Source organism: Hypanus sabinus, chromosome 3 (genome assembly GCF_030144855.1).
Source record: "Hypanus sabinus isolate sHypSab1 chromosome 3, sHypSab1.hap1, whole genome shotgun sequence".
NCBI lineage: Eukaryota > Metazoa > Chordata > Chondrichthyes > Myliobatiformes > Dasyatidae > Hypanus > Hypanus sabinus.
In genome coordinates, this window is record NC_082708.1 from 121534088 (window position 1) to 121550165 (window position 16078).

Here is a 16078-nt window from a genome sequence, read left to right on the forward strand (position 1 = left end):
TATTATAAAACGGAGGGAATAGATAAGCAGATTGGGCAAATGACAAATGTAATAATGCAGAGTGATACCTTTTTGCAGAAAGAATTAAAGGCGTACGATGTAGATTAGTTGGTATTGTTGAAAAGAGTCTGCAGTAGTTGAGCTGAAAATATGCATAATAACTTGAAAATGGCTGGTCAGGTCGAGAAAGTGATTAGTTCAATGGTTGGAATTCTGAGATCTATAAATTTAAATATGTAATTCAGTAGCAAGGCATTTATAGTGAACCACCGTAAAACTCTGGTCTGGCTACAACGAGAATCTTATGTTAATAATCAAAAACTGTTCAGACATGGGAGATGGCATATCCTCCTCCTCATCAATACCCCAGAGCTCCTTCTGTGTGAAACTGCAATTACTGAAGTACCTCCAGTTAGTCAGACTGCATTTGGTGCTCATTGAGTGGATTCCTCTTCACTGGAGGAAGCAAAAGTAGAGGGGCGGGTGAGCACCACGTTGTATGACAGTTGTCTGTCAATTGTTCACCCCCCCCCACTCAGATTCCTCTATCCTACATTGTTCTGTTGACCTCTAACCCAATGTAAGCTGCAAGGACAACTAGGTTTTTTTTACACAATATTCAGGATTTCACACTTTACAGTAATTTCAGATAATCAGTGACGAGGATGGAAAGTGAGGAAGGAGGTAGTAATGACAAACTGTGGTTGGGTGCACATGCATGCCAATAAGCACATCAGTAAATCTGTTACTCCTGAAAAGTTTACGTGTGTAAACACACACATACACATTTTTAAAATAATTTCATGCTGTTTTGCGTTCTGGTATAAGGAGTATCACATAAGCAGGCTCTGTTTTAATTGATATAATTGCGTTAAGTAGTAATCATGTATAAAATTAAGAGTTAATGCCACTCTAAAGTTTAAAGTGGCACAAGAGTGCAGATGCCGGAATTTGGATAAACAATAATAGGTTGCTTTTGCATTTCAGGCATTAAGCTAAAGTAGCCCTTGCTCGAAAAATGGCTGTCCTACTGCACTGCAGACGTATCCAAAGATCTCATTTAACAGATTGGCGGGTGCAAAAATGCCGTGGCAAAAGTAGGATCAAAAAATTAGAGAGCGTAGATATTCAGTGTACTGGCAGTGTCCTCCACCCCGAGTTCTACACGGAAGAAAACAGCTGGGGAGAGGAAATACGATATCAACCTCATCACGAGATCATCTGTACAGCACCGAATCTCCGGGCAAATTCAAAATGCAAGAGGAACTCAGCAAGTCAGACAGCACGTCGCTGAGTTACGTGAGTTCCAATGTCTGCGGAAGATTCGCTAATCCATGGTAGGTACAGTACTAAGCATTCGGACAAACTGCAGTCCAGCCTCAGCGTGGCAACTGCCAATGCCCCGCAGTCCCTCGCCCAACCCGGCTCCCATTCGAGGTCTTCCTGTGACGTAGGGCAGTACGCCCCGTGACTAAATCTCGCGGGATCGCCTCCTCTTCCTTTTTCCAGCTCCTCGGGCGACATGGCTGTCGGTAAAAATAAGCGGCTGACCAAAGGAGGCAAAAAGGGAGCCAAGAAGAAGATGTAAGCCACCCGAGAGCGAGCCGCAAGCGTCGCGCTGATTATTCTCTGCGCAGAGCTGGGGTGAAATCGGAGAAAGTGGGACGGATGGCAGAGATGTTGAGTGGATTTATGAGGGCGGGCGGGGAAAGGGAGAGCGACGCCGGGCCTGGGCCGCTGGCTTAAAGCCGCGGCGTGCGGGTCTGTAACCGCGGTGAGGCTGAGCAAAGCAGAATCTCAGGGCTGTTTAATTCGGGCTGCTTTTGGACTCGGAGCCGGGATACTCTCTGTTGCCTCGGAGCTAGGCGGCGATGGACCAGCCAAAGAACGTGGACTGTTAGAATTTGAAGCAGGAGTTGGTTGTTCGTCACAGCCACTAAAATTCGAGGCTAAATCTTTATAACAGTGTTTCTTAGCCTACACTAAACCGTGGTTGTCCTAATTTCAAAACAAGCCTATCTGTCTTGGAGTATTCCAGACTTACAGTCCTTTGGACTGGTCTCGGGCCTGAAGGACTTCTCCCTTGTTTTGAGCGTCTGATCACTAGTATTGTGTACTGAGTCAGGGAACGTTTAATTATATTTATCTTGTTATATCCTATAGGAATTCTTTACATTTCGATGAGGGTCATTTTGTGATCCTTTATGAGTACAGGCCTAGTCTTCATGTGACAAAACTGGGAATTATTCTGAGGCTTTACCATCTATCGTAATGTTTGAACAGTGATTAGGCCCTGTAAACAGTATTTCAAGTGCATTAGTCTTGGTGATCTGGGTGCTGAACAACGAATGCTATTTTCACATTCCTCTCTAGATTGTAACCTGATTGTACCAGTTACTTTTCTGAAATCTTATTCTTATGTCTCTCCACAGTGTGGACCCTTTCTCCAAAAAGGACTGGTATGATGTCAAGGCTCCAGCGATGTTTAACATTAGGAACCTGGGTAAAACCTTGGTTACAAGGACCCAGGGAACTAGTAAGTGTTCTCCAGTATGCATCTTCTACCTGGCTTTGATTAATTAATCAGAACATAAGCTGTAAGGCTTAAAAGCAAAGACTTATCTCTAATGTACCAGTAGGTTAATGCAGTTTGTCAGTAAGCTGCTTTGTTATGTTTGAATAGTACTTGGCCTTTATGTTTAAAATCTATTTTAAATCTTGTACAAAGAACACAAAATGCTGGAGGAAATCAGCAGGTTGGGTAACATCTACAGAGGAAAATGGACTATTGGCGTTTTGACTTGTGAGTCAGATCTCTTGTGTTTTTTGTATAAAGCAGCTATTGTTTAGGCCTTTTGACATTCCTGTTGATACCTAATTGAAAATTAGATAAGTAAAAATTGATTGTTAACTTTATAGAGGTTTTGATTTTCCTCATAAGTAATTTCTGTTTAATATACAGAAATTGCCTCAGAAGGCTTGAAGGGCCGAGTATTTGAGGTGAGTCTTGCTGACTTGCAGAACGATGAAGTGGCCTTCCGCAAATTTAAGCTGATCGTCGAGGATGTTCAGGGCAAAAACTGCCTGACCAACTTTCATGGGATGGACTTAACACGTGACAAGATGTGCTCAATGGTCAAAAAATGGCAGGTAAAGTTATTGAACTGTTGTCTGTGATTTGAATTGTGAATTTTGCTTTTATATAATTTTGAGTGAATTTACTTGTTAGTACCTAATTATCAAGCACCTAAGGTAACAAAATTGGTTCTTAGTATAAAGTAGCCCAATCAATTATGTTGTCAAATTAATAAGGTATAGAATAAAACTGCAGATGTTATAAATCTTAAGTGCTGGAAAATCAGCTCATTAGGCCACTCCTGTGGGAAGATCCACAATGCAGCCTGACCTGCTGAGTAGTTACAGTAATTTCTGTTTTTATTTTTAGTAAGGAAACTGCATGGGCTTTGATTTGTTCCTTTTTTTTAATGTACTCAGAAGTTTTCTAATTGCATTCATTTTTCATAAAAGAGATGTTGCACAGGAAAGGCACTTCAGCTAAAAGAGTCAGCGTCTGTTTTTACACTAATCCAGCTCTTGAATTTTATTTTCATCAACTCGCCCAACAATCGCCAGGCTCTAACGCTCAGTCACATACAATGGCCAATTAACCTATCAGATGTCACTTATTTGTGATGTATGGAGGAGACCAGAGCATCCATCAAACCCTGTGTGGTCACAGGGAAAATGTGCTGGTTCCCCTTAGCATTGGAAGTTGGGATTGAACATGTGTTTTACTGCTTTCATTGCTGTCTTTCTAAGCGGACTTGCACCATCGCAGAGCATGGTTAGGCTGCTTCAGATAGTTGAATATCTTTAAGATATAATCCGCTTTTATTTAGATATCCAGTCAGTGGCCAGAACCGCTTGCAGTTCATCTCGCACAAAAGCATCAGTGTTCTGTATCTATTTTCTGCCAGGAATTTCAAATCTTTGTTGAACTTTGATTAGCAGGATCTTGAAGGTATCGGGTAGAATGGAGCTCCATAGACATACAGTATTTGTTGTCTAACTTGATGCTTAATTGAATCTCTGAAACTGCTGGGAAGGAAGTATGAAAAGTTACTATTTTAAACTGCATCTCTGGCTGATTTTTTTTGGTAGATGCAAATTATTCTGAGGAGCAACTGGAGTTGCTATTTTTCAGTCTTATCCACACCAAAGAATTGATAATGTTTTGAGACCGATCTTAAACAAAGACCCTGTCTGCTCTACTGGGTGAAAGTTTACATGGTGCTGTATTGAAAAGTAACTGTAAAGCTATTCCTGTTGGCAAGTCTTTTCTGGTTACCTTGACATCATTATATTTATTTTAGTGTGAGGTTCTTGCTCTGTTTCATACCTCGGTGTATTGAGGACATCATTTTTTCTTGCTGATTATAATGGTTTTACCATTTGTTCTCTGATTTCCATTGTAGACTATGATTGAAGCCCATATTGATGTCAAGACTACAGACGGGTACCTTCTGCGCCTTTTTTGTGTAGGCTTTACAAAGAAGCGCAACAACCAGATCCGTAAAACCTCCTATGCTCAGCACCAGCAGGTTCGTACGATCCGCAAGAAGATGGTTGAAATCATGACCCGTGAAGTTCAAACCAACGATCTCAAGGAGATTGTCAACAAGTTGTGAGTAATCTGAACTGTCAATGTTCCTATTTCTCTTAACGCTCCAATATTTTACATTTCACTGAAGCATGGTTGAAGTGAGCTTGTGCAAAGTGGCAGATGCTAGTAAAATAATCATGTATATACTAATGAAATGGCTGAAGGAGCTAAAAATAAATACAACCCTTGAGTGAGCGATGGTTAACTGGAATCATAGGTGCAAGTGCACTGTCCTCAAGGATATACTGGCTTTGGAGGTAGTGCAGAGGGGCTTCAGGTTGATTCCACAGATGAGTGAGATTGAGGAGAGATTGGGTCACCTGGGATTCAGAAGGATGTGAGGAGATCTTATAGGAACAAAATTATGAAAGGGACAGGAAAGTTATTTCCACTGGTAGGTGAGACTAGAACTAGAGGACATGGTGTCAAGATTTGGGTGAGTAGATTTAGGTCGGAGATGAAGAGGAATTGTTTTTCCCAGAGAGTGGTGAATCTGTGGAATTCTCTGCCCAATGAAGCAGTGGAGGCTCCCTCAGTAAATAAATATAAGACAAGATTGGGTAGACTTTTGCCTAGTAGGGGAATTAAGGGCTATGGGGAAAAGGCTTGTAGGTGGAGATGAGTCCATGGCCAGATCAGCCATGATCTTATTGGATGAGGAACAGGCTCGACGTGCCAGATGGCCTAGTTCTGCTCCTATTCCTTGTGTTTATAGATCCCAGATAGTATCTGCAGTTTTACTCAACAAAGGATTTTAGCTGAAAAGCTCTGTATTCCAAGAGATGGTAGTTTTTCCAAATCCTAGACTGACTATTTATCCCATTAAATATTTGAATTCAAGTATAATATCCCCTCGGTCCACTTGGGCTGAGATGCTCCAGCATGTTTTAGTTATTACACAAAAGCCTTTGGTTACTGTTGTCACTTTGGCCTTAGATCTGAATCTGAGCGCTACTATTTTTTTATTTAAATTATTAATACATTTTACAGCACTCTGAAAACATCAGTGTCACTGATATTGAATGTCACCATTTAACCTGTCCATGAACTTGTGACCCTCAAAGGCAAACTGTAATGTAAGACTTTCTCCACCAGTGCTCTCTCTCAACTCCTGTATTTTCTGTCACTGTTACCGCCTCAAGGATGCACATGGCACTGATCTCTCGGGTCCATTCTTTTGACATTGTTGCCAGTGGGCCTTATTTCTGTGCCATTTTTTCAAATTCTTGGGTTCAGTCATGTAGACATTTAGAGCTTTTTCATTATGGACATTTCTTCTAAATTTCCTTCCTCATTCAGTGGCCACTTAAGCCTGGCTGAACTTATTTTGATCCTTTGACTCCACTCACTTTTTTCAAATAAGGCCCAGGTAGAGTGAATAGAAAGGGCCAATGCCCCCTCTAGTTGTGGTCAACAGCATGGACAACAGACTTAAAGTAAATGGTGGAGGATGAAGGTAAGTGATTTTCACTCATGGCGGCATGGATCTGGAACTGGTTAGAAATTAATCACGCTTTGCCAGTACTTCCATATGTGCTTAAAGATTAGTGGCGCATCAGGAATAGGCTAGATTGCTCTTGATTGGAGCAGACCTGTTAGTGCAAATGGACTCTTGTGATGCATGTTTCCCTAATTCAAAGTGTGTATTCCTTTGCAACTCATTCTGGGCTTCCTACTTTGTAGCACTGATGCTTTGATTTGTGCTATTTATAAGTGCATAATTTTGTCCATTTTACAATTTCTAATCTTGCCTGTACCTTGCCTTTGAAAAGTTGCTTGTCATTTCTTTGGAGTAAGTTCCAATCAATTCCTGATATTTATTGTTAACCTCTTTCAGTGTTCTTTAGATAGTACCTTCTCTCACCATGCCCTTTCAGGGCCAGTGTTCCTCCAAATTGTAAGATGCAACATTTCAATCTAATGCTTCTTCCCCCCCATCTTAAACCTACTGTTCACCAGGTCATTGGTCACATTTTGTCCCAGTTGCTGGACTTTGGTTTTTGTAACTCTTCATGAGAAGATTTCTTTTTCTTGCCTTCTGTTCCACTATCTATATTCAGTAGATCAGGCATTGCAGCATTCACGAGGTTGGTGGTTTTGGTACTGATGGGGTAGTTTTTGGATGCAGGATATTAATTAGTTGGTAAAATGATCTGAGCAATGACAGATTAAATTTCATCTTGCTAAGTGTGAGATGATATATTTTGGAAGATCTGAAATGGGTACTATTGAGGAGTAGAGATGAAGATGTCCAAAGGATACTAGAAGATGGTTAAGGCGTAGAATGCAAGATCAGAGAGGTTATGGTACAGTTTTAGTAATTATCAGGTCACAACTTGATTGTCATTTGTAGTTCTGCTCACCACATTGGAAACACTGAGTGCACTGGAGAGTATGTAACAGAGATTCACCCAAGACTCTTTAGAAAGGAGTATTTCAGTAATGAGACTGGATTTACTTTCCTTGCAATGGAGGAAGCTGAGGGTGGCCCTGGTTGGGCTATACAAAATCATCAGATGCATAGCGTTACTCATAAACTGTTCACCTACTGGGTGTCTAAAACTAGAGCCAAAGATTTAGAGGGAATAGGAGGAGTTTTCTCCTCCGGGTTTGTGTGTTTAGTTGGGAATGCATTATCTAGGGAGTTGGTGAAGAAGAAGAATTTTTAAACCATAAAACAAGAGCAGAATTAGGCCACTCAGCCCATCATAGCTGATTTATTATCTCTCAACCTAATTCTCTTACCTTCTCCCTCTTATCTTTGACATGCTGACTAACCAAGAACCTATCAACCTCTGATTTCAATATACTCAATGACTTACTTCCACAGATGTCTATGGCAATGAATTTCACAGATTTGCCACCCTCTGGCTAAAGAAATTCCTTTTCACCTCTATTCTAAATGAACGTCCGTCTCTTCTAAGGCTGTGCCCTCTGGTCCTAGACTCACCCTCTGTAGGAAACATCCTTCCCACATCCACTCTGTCCAGGCCTTTGGATATTCGATGTGTTTCATTGAGATCTCCCCTCATTCTTTTCAACTCCAGCAAACCAGTAAACCTCTTGTTTTAATTCCACAGTCTCTGGCTCAGTTTCTTCCTCTTACTTTTCTCCATCTTGACATCAGATATTGATGCTTCAGGAGTAGTCTCAACTAGAGCCATCAAATGCTGCTCATATGACCCTTTCATTCTCAATATCAGTCTCATGAACCTCCTGTGGACCCTCTCCAATGCTATCACACCCTTTCTTGTATAGGGGACCCAAATCTGCGCATAGTACTCCTAAGTGCAATTTGACCAATGGCTTAAAAAGTCTCAGCATCATATTCTTGCTTTTACGTTCTAGTCCTCTTGAAATGAATATGATACTGCATTTGCCTCCTTTACCACCAACTCAACCTGCAAGTAAACCATCAGGGAATCCTGCACAAGGATTCCCAAGTCCTTTTGTATCTCTGATATTTTTTGAATTTTCTCCCTCCTTAGAAAATAGTCTACACCTATATTCCTTTTACCAAAGTGCATTCCTTACACTGTATTTCATCTGCCACTTTTTCCCCATTCTCCCAGTATGTCCAAGTTCTGCAGACTACCAGCCCCCTCCACCTATTTCTGTATCATCTGCAAACTTGGCTACAAAGTCATCAATATCCGTCATCCAAATCGTTGACGTAGAAAAGCAGTCCCAATACTGACCCCTGAGGAACGCCAACAGCCAACCAAAATAGGCCTCCTTTGATCTTCTATCCACATGAGCATCTCTTAGGTAATATAGGCTCTTGCTAAGCAGTCTCATGTGCAGCACCTTGTCAAAGGCCTTCAGAAAATCCAAGTAAACAACATCGACCGACTCCTTTGTCTATCCTGTTAATTCCTCAAAGAATTCCAACAGATTTCTCTTTAAGAGAATCACTGACTTTAGCCTATTTTATCATGTACCCTAAAACCTCAGCCTTAATAATGGACTCCAACATCTTCCCAGTCAGGGTTTCCTGTCTTTAGCTTCCTGCCCTTAAAGAGTAGAGTGATAAATAATTTTCCAGTCCTCCAGAGCTATTCAGAGCACTAGGGTGTAGTCCATCAGGATCTTCAGACCTTTCAGCTTCCCAACCAACACCACCTTAATACCAACTACACTCACTTCTGCCCCATGACACTCTTGAATTTCTGGCATATTGCTGGTGTCTTCTGCAGTAAAATCTGATGCAAAATACTTAGTTCGTCTGCAATTTCTTTGTCCCCCATTACTACTTCTCTGTCATTTTCCAGTAGTCCAGTGTCCACTCTCACCTTGTACTCTATTGTACAGTATATCTGGGGGGGGGGGGGGAAGTATCCCATGATAGTTTTGGCTAGCTTACCTTCATATTCAATCTCTTCTCTCCTAATGTTCTTTTTTGTTGCCTTCATTTGGTTTTTAAAAGCTTCTCAATTCTTTAACTTCCCACTAATTTTTCCTATATTATTTACTCTCTCTTGCTTTTATGCTGTCTTTTGCTTCCCATTTCAGCTATGATTGCCTGATCGTCCCTTTAGAAAACTTAATTTTTGGGAGGCGCCTATCCTGCATTTCCAAATTACCCTCAGAAGCTCCGACTATGTCCCCTTCCAATCAACTTTGGCCAGCTCCTCTCGTGCATCTGTAATTGCCATTACCCCACCAAAATACTGATACACTTGACTTTATCTTAAACTGCTGGGTGAATTTTATCATATTATGGTCACTACCTCCCAAGGGTTCGTTTATCTTAAGCTCCCTAATCAAATCTGGTTCGTTACACAACACCCAATCGAGAATTTCCTTTGCTTTAGTGAGCTCAATCACAAGATGCTCTAAAAAGCCAACTCATAGGCATTCTAATTCCCCCTTTTTGGATTCATCATCAACCTGACTTTCCCACTGTATCTACATATTGAAATCTATATTCCACATCCTGTCTACTGCTTGCGGGCCTGTATGAAACCCACAAGGGTTTTTCACCCTTGCAGTTTCTTAACTCTATCCACAAGAATTCTACGTTGTGGTGGCATAGAAGGCTACAGTCCGAACTGTGGTAAATGGTTGTAGTATGGATGGGGACTGCATCGTTGGCAGCTGTGATGAGCCAAAGGATCTGTTTCTGTGCTACGTGACTGCAAACCACTGCCAAATTACATTGAACTCTTGACATGCACTTTTTCAGGCATCCTGGTTCTTCCTTTAAATGGTTACTCCCTTTTCGGTGACAACTTCCTGCACAGGACACAAAATGCATTCCACTTTGTTCCTTTGTTTATCCACTGTCACAGGGGTCCAAAAAAGTATTCCTGCCATTTTGTTGTTTTAAAATTAGTATTTCCATAGTATATTGGGGAGATTAAAATAGACTGCTTTGATGGATACGCATCTGACACTGAGCTTTGAATGAGCTTTAATTATCGGACTGAATCTATTTATTCTTGGTTTCCTGTACTATTCAGTTGGGATTCATTGGATTGTAAAACAGGCCTTTGACCAGACACTTATTTTCTCACCTGTGTTTTCATTTCTGGCAAATCATATGTGATTTTATTTGAATACTGCCATTACTCCAGCAGAGTAAGTTAATGGAGAGGATAGTTGCTAAAGTCCTTTTGGCTGACCCTGCAAAAGAACTGATTTTGTGAGGTAAAGTTCGAGAAACTTAATGTTCAAGTCCCTATAATCATAGCATTCTACCATTCACTTTTTAGGATACCAGACAGCATCGGAAAGGATATTGAAAAAGCTTGCCAGTCCATTTATCCACTCCATGATGTGTTTGTCCGGAAAGTCAAGATGTTGAAAAAGCCCAAATTTGAATGTAAGTTCTGCTTCTGGATGCCTTTCCACATTTGAAACTTTGTGTTCTTATTATATCAGTGTCAGTTTGTGAAATTCAAGACTGAGAATATGTTAATTGGTATTTAAGGATTTGTTATTTATTGCACTGTGGAGTTTATTTTGTGTCCATCTGTTGAAGGTTCCAGTCCTGCATGAAAATACTTTGAACTGGTCAATAATTAGATCTGAATACTCTTGATTATTAAGTGAAGAACAAACTTGAGGTGACTATAATTGGGTGGAGCTGGAAGGGGTTAATTTTGAGAACCCACATGACTTGAAGGACTGCTGCTTAGCATGGAGCATCAATGCTTGGGACATTGGGTAGCTAGTAGATGTGAAAATGTGTGGTAGGAAACCAGGGTGTGATACTTTGCAAGGGAGTTAATAGTTTAACTAAGGATGGCATCAGTTTATCCCTGTGCCATTTACAAACACCACACTGTAATTGATTTCAGCAAGGTAAAGGATGGTAAGAAAGTTGAGGGCGAGGTTAAATGTTCTTAACAATGCAGTATAGAATTTAAGCCTGAAAGAGGCTACAACTATATGATATTCTCTTGATTTGATAAGACAGGTAGTCTTATAGTATAAAACTGTAAAGATTTAGCTGCCTGTTATCAATATCTTACTAAGCTTTGAGGACAATTTTGGACCTTGCTAACTATGTTTCAAGTAATCAATCTTTCAATGTACAGGTGAAATGCTGACTCAACTACTAATTAATAACCCTAATAAGTTTTAAATAAAATATAGGAACTCATTTTTGGTGAAATTGTCTGAATTCTCAAGGCAATAAGCTTAGAAGAAGTATCCAATGTTTTTTATAAATGCATACTTGAAGTGCAGTATGTAACTGTACCCTTTTATCAAAAAGATTTTTCAATCTTAGTTGGCAAGTTTGTAAATATTAAATCAGTTCATCTGGAAATGTCTGAGGTGGTCAAAAGGGTTAATAATGCAAGGATAGATGTATTCATCTGTCCTTCATTCCTGCTGTTCAAGATCAGACTGATGGACCTCAGTGCCAGTTTCTTGAATTAATCTGGTATGTTCTGATTCTAAAATTTGAGCAGCTCTCAATCTTAAATATACTGAGTGTATGAGACTGCATGGCCCTCTTGGGTAGTGAGTTCCAGCGACACTTTGTTAGTGTGAAGTAATTTATTTACACTTGTCCTACATGGCTGTCTACTTTTTTTTACAACTTTTGAATCCCACTCTGGGCATTCTGGAGTAGGGAAGCATTACTCTGCTTCTGTGTTGCCAAGCCCCATTAATATTTTGCATAAATTGAGATCACCTTTTATTCTTTCAAACTCTGGGCCCAGTTGGTTTATTTATTTTACAGCAAATTCATCCAAGGTCTTGGGTTGGTATACCTTTGCACAATATTTAAAATAGAGTCTCACCAGGGATCTATAATAATTGGTGCAAGATGTGTCTACTCACTTGTGAACTTGTGTTGACCTTAATTGTATTTCCAAATGCTTGATAAACCTCCAAGTAAATTCTTTAATACACTGTGATCCTTCTGAACACGAGAGCCTTCTAATCTCTCACCTTTTTAAAATATACTTTGCCTTCCTATCTCTTGCACCAAACAGATGACTTCATGTTTTTCCTCATAATGTATCCCATGACTATTCATTTTATCTACATCCTACTCGATTTTCAGAAGGCATTTGATAAGGTCCCACATAGGAGATTGGTGGGTAAAATCAGAGCTCATGGCATTGCGGAGAAGATATTGACATGGATAGAAAATTGGTTGGCAGATAGAAAGCAAAGGGTAGCGGTGAATGGGTGTTTCTTGGAATGGCAGGTGGAAACTAGTGGGGTGCCACAGGGCTCGGTATTGGGACCACAGCTGTCTACGATTTACATCAACGATTTAGATGAAGGCATTGAGAATAACATCAGCAAGTTTGCTGATGATACTAAGCTGGGTGGCAGTGTGACATGTGATGAGGATGTTAGGAGAATTCAGGATGACTTGGATAGGCTGGGTGAGTGGGCAAATACTTGGCAGATGATGTTTAATGTGAATGAGTGTGAGGTTATTCACTTTGGGAGTAAGAACAGGAAGGCAGATTGTTATCTGAACGGTGTAGAGTTAGGTAAGGGAGAAATACAAAGAGATCTAGGAGTCCTTGTTCATCAGTCACTGGTGAATGAGCAAGTGCAGCAGGCAGTGAAGAAGGCTAATGGAATGTTGAACTTTATTACAAAGGGAATTGAGTACAAGAGCAAGGAAATCTTTTTGCATTTGTACAGGGCCCTGGTGAGACCACACCTGGAGTATTGTGTACAGTTTTGGTCTCCAGGGTTAAGGAAGGACATCCTGGCTGTAGAGGAAGTGCAGCGCAGATTCACAAGGTTAATTCCTGGGATGTCCAGACTGTCTTACGCAGAGAGGTTAGACGTACTGGGCTTGTACATGCTGGAATTAAGGAGATTGAGAGGGGATCTGATTGCAACATGTAAGATTATTAAGGGATTGGATAAGATAGAGGCGGAAATATGTTCCAGATGCTGGGAGAGTCCAGTACCAGAGGGCATAGTTTAAGAATAAGGGGTAGGTCATTTAGGACAGAGTTAAGGAAAAACTTCTTCTCCCAGAGAGTTGTTGGGCTGTGGAATGCACTGCCTCAGAAGGCAGTGGAGGCCAATTCTCTGGATGCTTTCAAGGAGCTAGATAGGTAGCTTATGGATAGGGGAATCAAGGGATATGGGGACAAGGCAGCAACCGGGTATTGATGGTAGATGATCAGCCATGATCTCAGAATGACGGTGCAGGCTCGAAGGGCCGAATGGTCTACTTCTGCACCTATTGTCTATTGTCTACTGAAGACCAATTGTATCCTCACCATAGCCTAGCTTCATCAGCATGTTTGAATACATGATAGTTGATCCTCTCATTCAATCATTGATACGGATTGTAACTTTCTGCTCTTTACAACTTTAAACAATCCCAGCAGATTTATTTCTATTTCCTGTTATTTTCTTTATTAAATGATAGACAGGGGTGTCAATTGTTTCTAGATTTCACATACCCTCCTTAAAAAATAACATTTAATTTGCTACCTTCCAGTCTGTAGGGAACATCCTAAAAATCTGGTTTCAAAGATGGCGACTAGTTTATCCACTCACTGAAGCTGCCACCTTCAAAACGCTATGATCCAGGTCGACGTGTTCTGGGGATTTATTTTTCCCAATACTAATTTTTATATTGTTAACTTCTTGGTGCTCATTGACTCTAGACTGTGATTCTCCACTATTTAATGGTTAAGGAAATATGAAATGAAAATTCTGGAGCAAATTTACTGAGAATTGAGTATAGAAGATTGTTATTGTTACTTATGTTGATACAAGGGAAATGGTGAGCCAGCTGAAAGGTTGGGTCACATTTGGGGACTATTTGAAGGTGCTTAGCGAAGCTGAAGGTGAGACCGTCACATGAAGATGGAAATTTTGTTAGTGGAGGAACCAAACGATTCAGACTTGAAAAGTGAGGGGTTACTCTGTTTAGAGGTACCAAATTACAGAGGAAGATCCATTTGATGGGGCCTTGGAGTGGAAGTTGAAGATGGAGGGAGTTCATTAATGCTTGGGAGGAGAACAGGTGACAGCAGAAATATCGGAAATGGAACAGATGTAGTTAAGGGACCTTCGACTATGCAGAAGGGGAAGCCAGCTTTGAGAGGAAAGTAAGACTTGTCAGAAGCAGTTGCAAGTAGCATTGTTACCAGATGAGGCAAAGATCAACAGTGAGAATCTGCCAATTGAAAGTAGTATGGAGAAGGGTGCAATGAGGATTCTGTAGAATCTACATGCTGACAAATTAGCTATTTCCTTGAAAGCAGCAGTTGCTGAAGGTTTGAGCTAAGCAGGTATTGACTTAGTTCAGTGAGAATCAGAATTGGTTTATTGTCATGTGTACCAACCTTTATTTGAGACAGTATACCACTTAATTAGAGCAGAAGCTTGTTGCTGTACAGGTTCTAACTAGTGCCATTTGTGTGCAAAAAGCACTATTTTTGTCACATAGTTGGTGAGAAATAAGTAAGACAGTTCAGGACTGTTGCTCACTGCAGTTTCAAACTTTTGGGCTTCAGGAATTATTCAGCCTGAGGAAGAATATGTGACAGGAAAATTGTTTGGGTTTCTCCAGTGACAAAATGGAAATAGGCCTTGAGGATAATAGATCAATCATGAAAATAAGGTGCCATGGAACTGTTGCATTGCTTTTGATGATTGGGATTATGAAAAAAAAATGACTCTGCTGCCCTTGTTAGAAGGTTTAATAACAATATTGCAGTTAGTGACCCAAGTGGGAGAAGAGTTGGGATGAACAGAGTAAAATAACCATGCAACAAATTTGTGATTTGGGACAATTAGCTGTGTTAGTTCAAAATTCAGTTTCATTTTATTCTTGGGTCAAAGCAAAGCTGATTGTAGTTGTAAGGCTGGATCAACAAATGTTCTGGCCAAAGTACTATGTTGTAATTATCCTGTTGTGTGATTGGCAGAATTGTTCTGATGTTTCATTAAAATTAATAGAAAATCTTCTGTTGTAGTGGGCAAACTGATGGAGCTGCATGGCGAAGGAGGAAGTGGCACAAGCAAACCATCAGGTGAAGAGACTGGTGCTAAAGTAGATCGAGCTGATGGATATGAACCTCCTGTCCAAGAAACTGTCTAAATATGTATAATAAAACATCTCTTTTATGATGGCTTTATTGTTTCATTTAGTTTACTAATTGGAGGCTTACGTAAATAGGCAAAATTGTCATTCTGGACCATAAGGGGAGTACTTGTATTAGAATTTGCATCTTATCCAGCCTTTTTCAGCTATAATGGAAAAGTTTGTGACACTGGTCTATTAATCTGATCTTGTTTGACCAAGGAAGTCTGGTGAAGCTCAATTCACAAAGGTCCAAATACTAAAGATTCAGCAATCAATCATTTCAAAATTCAAGGTAAACTTATTATCGAAGTATGTGTCACCATATACTACCTTGAGATTCATTTTCTCACATGCATTCATAGTGGAACAAAGAAATACTATATAATAAGTGAAAAACAGTTATTCATGATGGTTGAAGAGTAATAGATAATCCTGAACCTGGTGATGTAGTGGAGGCTCTTGTACCTCCTTCCTCCTACACTCTTGGACTGAAAATCTTACAGCAGCTAATGGATAAACATCTAACTAGATTAAAGTTCTTGTAACAATTGATAGTTATTTTAATAAATTAACTGCTATTAGAATAGGATCTTTTATTTATATAATATTTCAAGAAATGAGGCAGGGCAGATGTGTCAACATCCTAGGTATAGTAATGACTAAAGTTAGAAATTCTATGATTGTGCATCAGTTACCATTTGACTTCATGCTAACATACACTACAAGATTCACAGAAGCTTTAAACCACTACTAGCAAAACTGGAATGCTACCATCTAGGTCATGTTTTATTTGATACCCCATGTGTCATTAATTTTTTTTGTGCTAGGTTGGTGACTCAGTGTTGCATTGCAATCAGAAAATTTGGATTGTTACATGCCCA

General features: G+C 40.1%; 1 protein-coding gene across 1 annotated transcript; it reads left to right on the forward strand.

The window, feature by feature from the left end:
* Positions 1-1435: 1435 nt before the first annotated feature.
* Positions 1436-15243, forward strand: rps3a (ribosomal protein S3A). The gene is made up of 6 exons (XM_059965021.1): positions 1436-1584; positions 2433-2536; positions 2963-3150; positions 4476-4684; positions 10378-10487; positions 15088-15243. Exons 1-6 carry the CDS (start codon positions 1523-1525, stop codon positions 15210-15212), a joined length of 798 nt encoding a protein of 265 aa, XP_059821004.1. The 5' UTR covers positions 1436-1522; the 3' UTR covers positions 15213-15243.
* Positions 15244-16078: the final 835 nt, after the last annotated feature.